The following is a 13282-nucleotide window of genomic DNA, read 5'->3' as shown; positions in this document are numbered from 1 at the left end:
ATGTCAGGGTTAGAGATGAATAATCACTGGTCGATGGGCTAGATTCTGCTCCAGACTTAATTCATTAGAACCAGAGCCCAAGTAACTAGAATTGAGATTTCCATTTGTACCCACACTCACCAAAAATGCCAGTACCTCTCTAAGAGCCTTTAACAGTAATAGCCAAAACGGTCATAAGAAAGAGGATTTCTCCAGAAAATCTTTCTCAAGATATTCAGCATTTCTATGTGCTCTGTCTTTATTTTCACCTTAACATTTGTTCCTTGCCCTTACCTAGTCATGATATGGAATTAAAGAATAATTTTATTATCTATTCTATTTAACAAACAGATATCCATTCTTAATTTTTTAAGTAGATGAATGGGATTTTTATAAAGAAAACAAAAGTCACTAAATTCACTTTTTTTTTTTAAAAGATGACCGGTAAGGGGATCTTAACCCTTGATTTGGTGTTGTCAGCACCACGCTCTCCCAAGTGAGCTAACCAGCCATCCCTATATAGGGATCCAAACACATGACCTTGGTGTTATCAGCACCACATTTTCCCGAGTGAGCCACAGGCTGGCCCTAAATTCACTTTTTAAAACAATAACTACCCCTGAGTACAATTCTGCTTTTGATGAAGATATACTATGCTAATAGTAATCAAAAGAAAGCTGGACTGGCTATATCAATATGAGAAAGGTAAAATTCCTATCAAAGAACACTATTAGGGTTAAAAAGGATCATTTCATCACGGTAAAGAAATCAACTGTTCAAGAGAACATAATCCTTAATGTTTATGTCCCTAATAATAAGATATATATAAAACAAAAACATATAAGTCAACAAAAAAGATAATATGGAATCATAAAAATGTTCAATTAATCCAAAAGAAGCCATAAAATAAGGAAAAAGAATGAAAAACAGAAGAAAACAAGTAGCAAGACGATAAGCTCGAGCCTACCCATATCAATAATCACATTAAATGTTAATGGTCTAAACATCTGAATTAAAATGCAGAGATTTTCAGATTGAATTAAGAAAGCTAGACCCAACAATATGCTGCTTATAAGAATCATACTTTAAAAATGAAGGCACAAATAAGTTAAAATTAAAAGCATCAAAAAACAAAAACAAAAACAAAACACAAACCACACTAACACTAATCAAGAGAAAGCTGGAGGGGAGGGGCTATATTAATATCAGAAAAAGTAGATTTTAGAACAAAGAATATTACCAGGGATAAGGTTATCTTATAATTTATTAGGCATCGATTAATCCTAAATGTTTATGCCCCTAATAACAGAGCTTCAATATACATAAAACAAAAACCAGATAGAACTTCAAGGAGAAATAGTCAAATCTATCATTACAGTTGGAGATTTCAATACCCATCTTTCATTAATTGATAGGACAAGTAGGCAGAAAGTCAGTAAGGATATAGTAGAAGTAAACAGCACAATCAATGAAACTGACATGATTGACATTTACAGACCACTGTATCCAGTAACAGCAGAATACACATTCTTCTTAAGTACACAAAGAATTTTTAACAAGATTGACCATATTTTGGGCCATAAAATAAATCTCATTAAGTTCAAAAGGATTCAAGTCATACAAAATATGTTCTCTGTCCATGATGGGATTAAATTATAAATCAATAACAAAAAGATATTTGGAAAAATCCCCAAATATTTGAAAACTAAACAACACTTCTAAATAACCCATGGGTCAGGGGAGGCTGGTTAGCTTGGTTGGTTAGAGTGAGGTGTTGTAACATCAAGGTCAAGGGTTCGGATCCCTGTACCAGCCAGCCGCTAAGAAACAAAACAACCTATGGGTCAAAGAGGGAATCCACAACAAAATTAGGATGTATTTTGAATTGAATAAAAAAGGAATAAAAACAGAAAACATAACATTATCAAAATTTGTGGGATGTTATTAAAGGAGTGCTTGAGGGGAAACTTATAGCACTAAACAGCAATATTAGAAAAGAAGAAAGAACTCGGGCCGAGCCCGTGGCGCACTCGGGAGAGTGCGGCGCTGGGAGCGCAGCGATGCTCCCGCCGCGGGTTCGGATCCTATATAGGAATGGCCGGTGCACTCACTGGCTGAGTGCCGGTCACGAAAAAAACAAAAAAACAAAAAAACAAAAAAAAAAAAAAAAAAGAAAAGAAAAGAAAAGAAGAAAGAACTCAAATCAGTGATCTCAGCTTCTTCCTTAAGAAACTAAAAAAATAGAAGCAAATTAAATCTAAAGTAAGCAAAAGTAAGGAAATAATAAAGATCAGAGTGGAAATTAATGAGCTGTGTTTTTTTGAATTTTTTATTATGGTAAAATATACATAACAAAATTTATCATTTTAACCATTTGTAAGAATAAGTTGATTCTTTGATAATCCTCTAGCCAGACTGACCAGGAAAAAGGAGAAAACAAACAAAATATCAGTAACAGAAATGAGAAAGATGAAATCACTATAGATTTTACAAGTCAAATGATTACCTATGTTTACATAGAAAACTGTATGTGAATTTTTTTATATTAGCTTTATTTACAATTGCCAAAAACTGGGGAAAAAAAACCCCAAGACATCTTTCAACAGGTGAATGGATAAACACACTGTGGCATATCCATACAATGGAATACTACTCAGAAAAACAAAACAAAACAAAAAAAACCAGTCACAAACTACTGATACACACAACATGGATGAATCTCAAATGCGTTCTGCTAGGTGAAAGCAGCCATTCTATTTTTTTCAATTTATTTAACAATGATGCAAAGGGAAAACAATAATGACAGAAAACAGATCAGTATTTGCCAAGGACCAGGGGTTTGGGAAAAGTTGACTATAAAGGGGTATAGAGGAATTTTGGGGGATAAGAGAACTATTCTATATCTTGATTATGGTTGGTGGTGGTTACACAACTGTACAATAATAAGGGTAAATTTTACCGTATGTCAGTTATACCCCAATAAAATAAATTGGGGAAAAATCAGTGTCATTTGCCATACTAACAGACTAAAAACAAACAAATCATAAGATCATATCAATAGATACAGAAAAAACTCCTGAAAGAATCCAACATCAATTTATGATAAAAGCTTTAGCAAACTAGGAATAGATAGGAACTTATTCAACCTGATAAAGGATATATATGAAAAACCTATCACTAATATCATACTTAATGGTGAGAGACTGAATGCTTTCTCCTCAAGACTGTGAACAAAGCAATGATGTCCTCTCTCATCTATTCTATTCAGTATTTTACCAGAGGTTCTAGCAAGTGCAATAAGGCAAGACAAAGTCTAAAAAAAGGCACACAGAGCAGAAAAGAAAAAATAAAATTGTCCCTATCTGCGGATAACATGATTGACTATGTAGAAAATCCTAAGACTCTACAAAAAAGCTATCAGAACCAACGAGTGTGTTCAAATGATTGGAAATGGAAATAAAAAATATCACTTGCAATGTCATAAAAATATAAAGTATTCAGGAATATTTGACAAAATATATGCAATATTTGTACACTGAAAACAAGAACATTGCTGAGAGAAATTAAAAATCTAAATAAATGGAGAGATGTATCACATTCATGGATCAAGACTCAATATTCTTAAGATGTTAACTCTCAAATTTATCTATAAATTCTATGCAATCCTAATCAAACTTCCAATAGGCTTTTTTGTAGATATTGACAAGCTAATTCTAAAATCTGCATGGAAATGCAAAGGACCTAGTTTTCCCAAAACAATTTTGAAGAATAACAACAACTTTGGAGGACTTAACAGTACCTGATTTCAGGACTTATTATAAAGTGACTGTATTCAAGACATTTTGGTATTGACATAAAAAATAGACATGTATCAATGGAACAGAATCTAGAAACAGACATATGGACATTTGATTCTGATAAAGGTGTCAAGTCAAAATGAATCATAGACCTAAATGTAAAGCTTAAAAACATACAACTTCTAGAAGAAAACTTATGAGGAAACCTTAGTGACCATGGTGCTGTAGATTGGATGCCCCCCGCAACCTCACTGAGCCTTAATCCTCACTGTAATTGTTGAGGGTGGGAAATCCTATTACGGTAATTGAAAGTCAGGGCCTTGAAGAGGTGATTAGATTGTAGGACCATGCTGTAGTGAATGGATTAAAAATGGTGGTCAGGGGCGTGGTTCTGAGGGCTTTAAAAGAAGAGCACACAAGAAGTTAGTTTCTTCTCTGCTCCACCACTTTCTGCCATGTGAGACCTCTGGGTCACTGTCGCCACCAAGACCCTGATCAGATGTGTTCCCTGCACTGTGGACTTCCCAGCCTCTGAAACTGTAAGCAATAAATTTCATTCCAGGCATTTTGCTTTAAGCAACAGAAATGGACTAATACACATGGGTTTGGCAAAGATTTCTTAAATAGGACACAAAAACCATGAGTCTAAAAGAAAAAATATCAATAAATTGGATGGCATCAAAATGAAAAAGTTTTGCTCTTCAAAGGACACTGCTACAAAATGAAAAGGCCAGCCACAGCCTGGGAGAAAATATTTGAAAAACAGAGAAGTCCTCTGTTGGATATATCTAAAATATGTAAAGAATTGTAACTTAATAATGAGAAAAACAAACACCACAATTAAAAAATGGGGAAAATATATGAACAGATACTTCACAAAAGAAAACATGCATGAGGCAAATAAGCACACGAAAAGATGCTTAACATCATTAGTCATTAGGGAAATGAAAATTAAAACCACAATGAGGTACCACTAGCCACCCACTTAAGTTTTTTTTTTTTTTTTTTTTAAAGATGACCAGTAAGGGGATCTTAACCCTTGACTTGGAGTTGTCAACACCACACTCTCTGAAGAGAGCTAACCGGCCATCCCTATATAGGGATCCAAACCCGTGACCTTGGTGTTATTAGCACCACACTCCCAGGTGAGCCATGGGCCGGCCCTAGAATAGCTAAAATTTAAAAGACTGACCATACTAAGTACTGGTGAGAATATGCAGCAATTAGAACCCTCATACATTGCTAGTAGAAATGTCAAACGGTATAATCACTCTGGAAAACAGTTTGGCAGTTGCTTAAAAGTTAAAACATTCACCTACCATATGAGAACGCCATTCCTCTCCTAGATAGCTACCCAAAAGAAATAAAAAACATAGGTCCACACACATACTTGTACGTAAATGTTCAGTACAATATTTGTAATATTCCCAAACTGGAAATGACCCAAATGTCCATCAGTAAGGTGAATGAATAAACAAATTATAGTTTGTCTATACAATGCTACTCAGCAATAAAAAGGAAAGAAGTATGATACATGCAACCACATGGATGAATATCAAAATAATAGTGCTGAATGAAAGAAGTCAGAAAAAAATTACATAGCGTATGATTTTATTTTTATAAAATTCTAGAAAATAAAAGTAAATCTATAGTGACAGAAAGCAGATTAATAGTTGCCTGGAATGGGGAGTAGAGGGATAGGCCAGGGAGGGAAGGGACGAATTACAAATGGGTACAAAGAAAATTTTGGCAATGGTGAACATTGTCATTATCTTGATTTTGGTGGTGATTTTCATGGGTGCATACATGTGTTGAAACTCATCAAATTGCACACTTTAAATAAATACAATTTATTTAATGTCAGTTATACCTCAATAAAGCTGTTAAAAAAGTAACTGAATCTCAATAGGGGCAAGGATAGAAAGGGTTCTATACTCCTGGTTTTTAACAACAGTTTGAAGATACTCATATCTTTAGGAAACAAGGCTTTCAGGTAGAACTTCAGTTTTGTGATGTTTACTTCTAAACCAAAAGAAAGCGATTTCCCGTTTTTTCCTATACTCAGCATATGTAAGAGAAATGGCAGTTCGAGCTGTTCATACCTTCACTCGAGCTGCAGTGCCTTCCATTCCACGGTTCTGAGTCTCTTTCCGCTTATCTGAGACCTCCTGTTGTTTTTGGAGAGCATCCTTGAGACGCTTGTTGGCAGCTGCTGCCTAAATAAAAATGTCACATTGTAATGTTGAATGAAGGGTAAAAAGAAGAACATTCTAATTCCAACAAATTAGTAAAGAAAAATAAAAATTATATGGGTTTGAGTTCCTATAGGAACCAGGTTTATAAGTCTTCTGGACATAATACTGGTGAACAGCTACTGCTTTAGAGCTTAGGGGAGGAATACATTTCAACGAAGTTCTGCAGATTAAAAATGTCTGGAAATATCATATATAATAGTATTCTGTGTTTTTTGGGAAAGAATCAAACTCAATTAGAAAAAAAATATCCTGGGCCAACCCCGTGGTGCACTCGGGAGAGTGGGGCGCTGGGAGCGCAGTAGCGCTCCCACCGCGGGTTCGGATCCTATATAAGGATGGCTGGTGCGCTCACTGGCTGAGCAGTGTGCGGCCGGTCACAAAAAGACAAAAAGAAAAAAAAAAAAATCCTTATTTGAATAGTACCATTTTCATCACGTCTTTATTTGCTCACAATTGATGACATAAATAGGGATCAAGATTTAGGAACTGCTGGTTAAGACTGGGATCCCTGGTTACTCAGAACGCTGGATCATTTAAGGGATATTACTTTGCCTGAAGATGACAATACACTTGACCTAGCAGATTGGATTTTCTTACCTCCTCAGTTTTACGTCTGAGCACATTGGACTGTTTCTGGAAGTTTCTTTCAAGTTTCAGCAGCTCATATTGCCTCTTACGGTCCTGATTAGAAAAAAGTCAGATCTCAGATGCTGTTCAATTAGCTAAAATAAAACCTTATAATATAACTAAGGAGTATTTTCAGATATCCTTGGTATGTAAGGCTAAATATAATACAGTGAGCTGTCTTCATCTTCTATCAGAGTCAAAAACTGGTAGTTCTAGAAACCATGTTTGTATGCAGAGAGAAGGTGGTTTTCTCTTTCAGTTTATTGTTCTGTGGCTAGATTCCTGAAGTCTCAGTCATAAATCAATTATTAGAAAAAATATCATAGAATGTGAGGCCTGGAAGAAGTCTTAAAGATCATCTAATGAACAGTCTCTTTCAAACAGGTAGTTACTGACAGAGCTGGGACTCAGTTCTCCTGAAAAGTAGACCAGTACTTTTTCCCCATCAACCCTACCAGTGCATCCATCATAAAACCCAGGTGGCTGGCAAAAAGGAGAGTCTATCATATAGCTAACCACCTATTAAATTAAGGTAACCTGCAGCTAAAGAGGTTGTTCATTCCTGAACAAAACCAGGTTATTGCTGTATATACCCTCTCTGCCCATATTAAAAAATAAAGGACAAGAAATATAGTACTATGGGTTATCACTTGCTTCAACTAAACACAGAATATTAAATGCTTTGATTTCTTGGCCCCTTCCCTATTCTATTAATCCATTAAGTTCTTCCTGGCTTCACTTGTTTCTTATCCAGCCTGGATGGCATAGTTAGCCATTTTAGTCATGTCTTTGCCAGCATACTTCAACAATTCATTTCATTCAACCAATATAATATTCATTGGGCCATCTACTACACACTAGGAACTATGCTACATGTCTGGGATGCAGAGATGAACATGACAGGATTACTACTCTTACAGAAACTGCTAGAGAAGACAAACAACATGCAATACAATTATAATCAAATATGATGTGTGTTGATATGAGAAGTCAAGGGAATTAAAGAAACACAGCCAGGAGATTAAGCTAGTCCAGTGAAAAGAGAAAACCGAACATTCTTCTCACCACCAAATTTCGTAAAAGAGAGGTCTATGTTTAGTACTTCCACTGTCATTACTGTTCACTCCATAATCCTCTTGTAAATAGTTCCTACCATTGTCCTGAAACCTCTTATTGATTAAATTCAATTTTTTTTTTAACAGTTCCTATCTTCTTTGGCTTCTCTCTTAGCATTATTAGCATTCCTAATGAACTTCTCATTCCTAATTCTTCTACTCCCTTACAAATTTCATTTTCTTCTTTGCATTTTCTTATACATGAAATAAGAAGATTCTCTTCTTAGCCTTCTTTTTCTATATATTCTACATGATTTCATTACTTCTGTGGTTTCAACCTTCACCTCTGTGCAGACAACTCCCTAATTGCAAAGTCCAGCCTAATCTCTCCCTTGCACTCTAGGCTAACATTGTCCAATATCTTCTGGGTCTCTCCACTCCAAAGGTTATTCTCCTAAAACCAATCTTGTTCCTTCAAACTAGCTGTTTCCTCTGACTTCCCAGTTACTCGAACAAATGCTTGGAGTACTTTTTGAGGCTCTACTTTCCATTTCATTTTTTTGAAAGGCAGGATGTGTATTTATTATCGTTAAAATCATTCAGTAAACAGTAATTGAATGCCCACTCTATGCAGTCACTGTTCTAGCAAGTGGGAATACATAAGTGAACAAAACAAAGATCCTTGCCAGTATGGAGTAAACATTCCTGTAGAATGTAACATCATCACTTTACAGATGTTTCCTTTCTTCTTTTAACAGTTTTATTGAGACAGAATTCACATACCATACAATTCACCCATTTAAAGTATATGACTCAATGGTTTTTGGCATATTCACAGAGTTGATGTAACTATCACCACAATCAATTTTAGAACATTTTAATTACCACAGAAAGAAATCTCATATTCTTTAGCTATCACCCTGCCTTCCAAAGCCCTAGGCAATCACTAATCTAATTTCTGTCTCTAGATTTGCCTATTCTGGACATTTCACATAAATGGAATCTTATAACGTGGCCTTTTGTGACTAGCTTCTTTCACTTAGCATAATGTTTTCAAAGTTCATCCATGTTGTAGCATGTAACAGTATTTCATTCCTTTTTATGGCTGAATAATATTCCATTGTACATATACACCACATTATTTTATGCATTTACCAGTTGATGGACATTTGTTTTTTTTCCACTTTTTGGCTTTACAAATACTGCTATATGTGGAGTATACCAACATTAAAAAAGCCCTGTAGTTTTAGTGGGGCCACAGCCCTGTAGGTTCAGGTATAGCCTAACCTCTTGGTATTACACATAGAAGTGTTAAGCTTGGGAAAAACAGAAAACTTTCCCAGGACTAAAGTCTCTGTTGTAGATAAAAAATTGTAACACAGCAAAAATGCTTGCTCTAAGGGCAGATGTCCTTGTTGCAGCTAAACCTTTATGATGGGAAAGTACAACGATTATCTCATTGTTCTTTTTGTAACCACCTATGTTCCTTTTCTGTAACTTTCTTGCCTGTTGAATAAAAACGGAGAGAAAACCTGATTTGGGGTTATTTCCTAGGAATCCTGATCTCTTAAAGGATTTGCCTGGGAGTAACCGCTTTGGGCCTCTCATTGCTCAGGAGAAATGGGCTTTGAGTAATCCTTTGTGTCTCTGTCACCCTGGGAGAAGTGACAGCTCTATGGACATCTGTTTTCATATCTCCTGGGTAGACAGAACTAAGAGTGGAATTACTGGGTCATATGGTACCTCTGTTTATTTAATCTCTTGAAGAACCACCAAACTGTTTGCCAGAGCAGCTGCACCATTTTCCCATCCCATCAGCAATGTATGAGGTTTCCAGTTTCTCCACATTCTTGCCAGCACTTATTATTATCTGTCTTTTCGATTATAGCCATCCCAGTGGTTGTGAAATGGTATTTCATTGTGATTTTGATTTGCATTTTCCTGATGGCAAATGACATTGAGCACTGTTGCATGTGCTTATTGCCTTGCCCATTTTAAAACTGGGTTATATTTTTATTATTGAGTTGTAAGATTTCTCCATATATTCTGGATACAAGACCCTTATCAGTTATATCATTTGCAAATATTTTCTCCCATTCTGTGGACTAGCTATTCACTTTCTTGATGGTATTGTTTATAATGCAAAAGCTTTTAATTTTGTCTAATTTAACTCCTTTTTTTTTTTGGTTGGTTGTGCTTTAGGTGTCATATCTGAGAAACCACTGCCTAATCCAGTCACAAAGATTAACACCTACATTTTCTTCTAATAGATGTATACTTTTAGCTCTTACATTTAGGTTTTTGTTCTATTTTAATTTTTTTATATGGTGTGAGGCAAGTTCTGACTTCATTATTTTGCATGTGCATATCCATTTGTCCCAGAAACATTTGTTGAAAAGACTATTCTTTCCTCATTGAATTGTCTTGGCACCATTGAAAATCAACTGACCATAAATGTATGAGTTTATTTCTGGACTCTCAATTCTGTTCCACTGATCTATATGTCTCTCCTTACATAGTACTACTACATAGTCTTGATTACTGTAGCTTTGTAGAAAGTTTGAAATCAGGAAATGTGCATCTCCAAATTTGTTCTTTTTTTTTGAAGATGACTGGTAAGGGGATCTTAACCCTTGGATTGGTGTCAGCACCATGCTCACCCAGTGAGCAAACCGGCCATCCCTATATAGGATCCGAACCCATGGCCTTGGTGTTATCAGCACCGTACTCTCCCGAGTGAGCCACAGGCCAGCCCTGTTCTTCTCTTTAATTGTTTTGAATATATGAATTTTAGGATCAGTTTGTGAATTTTTACTGCTGTTTCACTTACTGTTTTCATAGAGCTACCAGTCTCCTCTTAGTTGCTCACCACCAAAATTTCCATTGTTTTCAACAACACCTTTAGGCCTGAATTTCCCCAGATTCTGTCCCCAAATAAAGTCAGTCCCCTTAGGGAGAGCTACATTCCTATGGTTGTTCCTATGGCCTGCCTCTCCCTGAGACAGAATCTCTGCATGACTGCTTGGGATCTGGGGGTGGGGACTGCAGCCCGTTTCTCTGAGTGGTTCTACAAGTAGGGTACTGGGCAGGGGCACTATACTCTGCTCTTCTTGGCTTGCCTCTCCTCACATGGAATCTATAACCTATGATTAGATAGGTTGATATAATCAGGCCCCTATATTCCTGGTCTTCTGCAGCAAGGGTAAAGCTTCCACCCTACATGAGGGAGCTAGACAGAAGAAGAGAATCCCAGACCTCTTGGCTGTTCTTGCCTGAAACAGAGCTCTGGCAACACACACCTATGGGGAATGAAACATGTTAGAGGCCTGTTCCTACTGGGAAGAAACTATAGCTGCTGATTGGGAGTTGGGAAAGTGGAGAGAGAGATGGTTGTGGCTCAAATGTGACAGATTCTTACTGTTCTTACTGAGATTTAGTAGGTTTTCTTAAATAAATGTTTCTCCATTTCCTGTATTCCCTTAGGACAATTTTCAGAGTCTTTTAATAGTTGTTTTTACAAATTTCATCAGTTGTTGTTTTGCTGGGAAGAGAGTCCACAAAATTCTTCATGCTGCCATTCTGAAAGTGCTTTTCCTCTCCTTATCTCTTGACCCAACACATTACATTCTGGCCAATTCTTCTAAAATTTTCCCCAAATCAATGTTCTTTCCAGTGTGCTTCCCAAGAACACTATTACTACTCTAATTCATGCCCTTATAATCTTTCTGGATTATGCAATATCTTTTTGACTTGTGTTCTGGCCTCTAGTTTCTCACTATTTCAGTTTGTTCTACACATTACTCCCAGATACATCTTTCTAAAGCAGTATTTTGCTGATAACACTTTGTTTCTCAAAAACCCCTAAGAATCTTTACATTATTAACAAAATAAAGTTCAAACATCTTGGATCTTTAATAATCCACCTTCAATTTGCCTTTCCAACAGAATCTTCTACTACTATCCTTCATCCCACCTGGACCATTCACCATTCCTTGAATATGTCTACAAAGTTGTTATCTCTGTACAGAACTGAGACCACCAGAGGTGGGAAAAGGGGGAAGGAGCGGGGAAGTAGACAGAAACTGGTAAAGGGCTACAAAAATGAATATATTGTGTAACATTGAATATACTAATTATCCTGACTTGAGCGTCACATATTGCACACAAGTATGAATATTCAACAGTGTACCCCACAAATATGTATAATCAATTATGTTTCGATACAAAAAGATAAAATTTAAAATAAATAAATAGAGGGATAGAGAGAGAGAGAGAAAGACAAAGTTGTCATCTCTGTCTTTGCTACTATTGTTCCATCTATCTGGAATGCCTATACTTAACTCTATCAAAATCCTCCCTATTATTGAGGGCCTGTTCAGTATCATCTTTTCATTCCAACTGGAAGTGTGCTTTCCTTTCTCTTAGTTATTCTGGTATTTTATACCATTCTTAAAGCCCAGATCTCTTTATTCCTTATATTTGAGAAATCCATGTGTGTGTCTTGCCTTCCCCTTTAGACAAGGCATTTTTCAAAAGGCAGAGATCATATACTACTCATCTCTCTATTTCCCATGGTACCTAGTCTACAGTACCTTGCACATAGTAGACATTTAATACAATACTGTTAAATTCACGAATATGTCACATTTTTGGAGATACCACGTTTGAAGAGAAGCTTCAATATTGTTAGTCAGCCCAAAGAAGGGTTTATCAGCTAGGTCTTTGAGAATTTTTAGTTACTTACACGTTCTTTTAACTGGATTACTTCTTTGTCTTTTTGTTGCTTCCACTGTCTAAACCTCTCAGCATCCTCTTTCATCTGACGCATTAACTGTACCCGCTGATTTTTCATCATCTGTAAAAACAAAAACCAGTATAAGTATTAGCCCTCTGAATTTTATTCTAGGCCAATGTGCAGATGAATAGACTTACCATTAAGAAGAGAGAAACCCAAGCCAAGCTGAGAAGGCCACCAACATATTTTCTGATTAGGCCTGCAATACCCCTTGCTATGTTTGCACAGGGTTTCCAAGTATAGAGTACACAAATAGACATTATGAAAAAATAAAAGAAAAATGTATCTAGAAGCTAAATTCAGCCCTAAATTCACTATATATAAATGAAATTTCAAGGAAATATCTACTAAGCCTCAAGGACAAATCCATCTAGCAACCACTGTATTCTAAAAGTTTCAGTACAAGTGGCCTATAACCACCACTTTGCAGATGTTACAAGTTGAAAAGTCAATAACTGAGAATTTTCTCTAGGTGCCTGTCATCTTGCTAATTTATGAAATTATGCCAAAACAGCATGGAAGGTGATCAGGATATCACCACTAAATACTGAGATCTTGTTCTTTGGGTTCAGAGAATCTAACATTAAACTCTGAATGTCAAAGCAAGGTTTTATTATCAGATGACTACCATCATCATGTCCTGCAAAAGGGATATTTGTGGAGATTCACACACTTCAATGATTGTTTTGCCTGCTAGCTTCTCACCTGAAAACACCTCTGTAGCATAATTCTAAACAGAACATCTGTGTTTGTAAGTTCCAACGGGGTAAATGC

The 13282-nt window shown here is 36.1% G+C and overlaps 1 protein-coding gene across 1 annotated transcript in view; it reads right to left on the bottom strand.

Moving 5' to 3' along the window:
- Positions 1–13282, bottom strand: part of KIF4A (kinesin family member 4A) — a 137972-nt gene that overhangs the window by 15027 nt on the left and 109663 nt on the right. Inside the window, exons 17-19 of the mRNA XM_063083335.1 lie at positions 12458–12568; positions 6629–6712; positions 5879–5992 (exon numbers count right to left, since the gene is read on the bottom strand). Coding sequence (XP_062939405.1) covers positions 5879–5992; positions 6629–6712; positions 12458–12568 — 309 coding nt within the window. The remainder of the gene's footprint in view (positions 1–5878; positions 5993–6628; positions 6713–12457; positions 12569–13282) is intronic.

The sequence above is a fragment of the Cynocephalus volans genome, chromosome X (assembly GCF_027409185.1).
Source record: "Cynocephalus volans isolate mCynVol1 chromosome X, mCynVol1.pri, whole genome shotgun sequence".
NCBI classification, from domain to species: Eukaryota; Metazoa; Chordata; class Mammalia; order Dermoptera; family Cynocephalidae; genus Cynocephalus; species Cynocephalus volans.
This window is presented reverse-complemented; position numbering and strand designations above follow the sequence as displayed.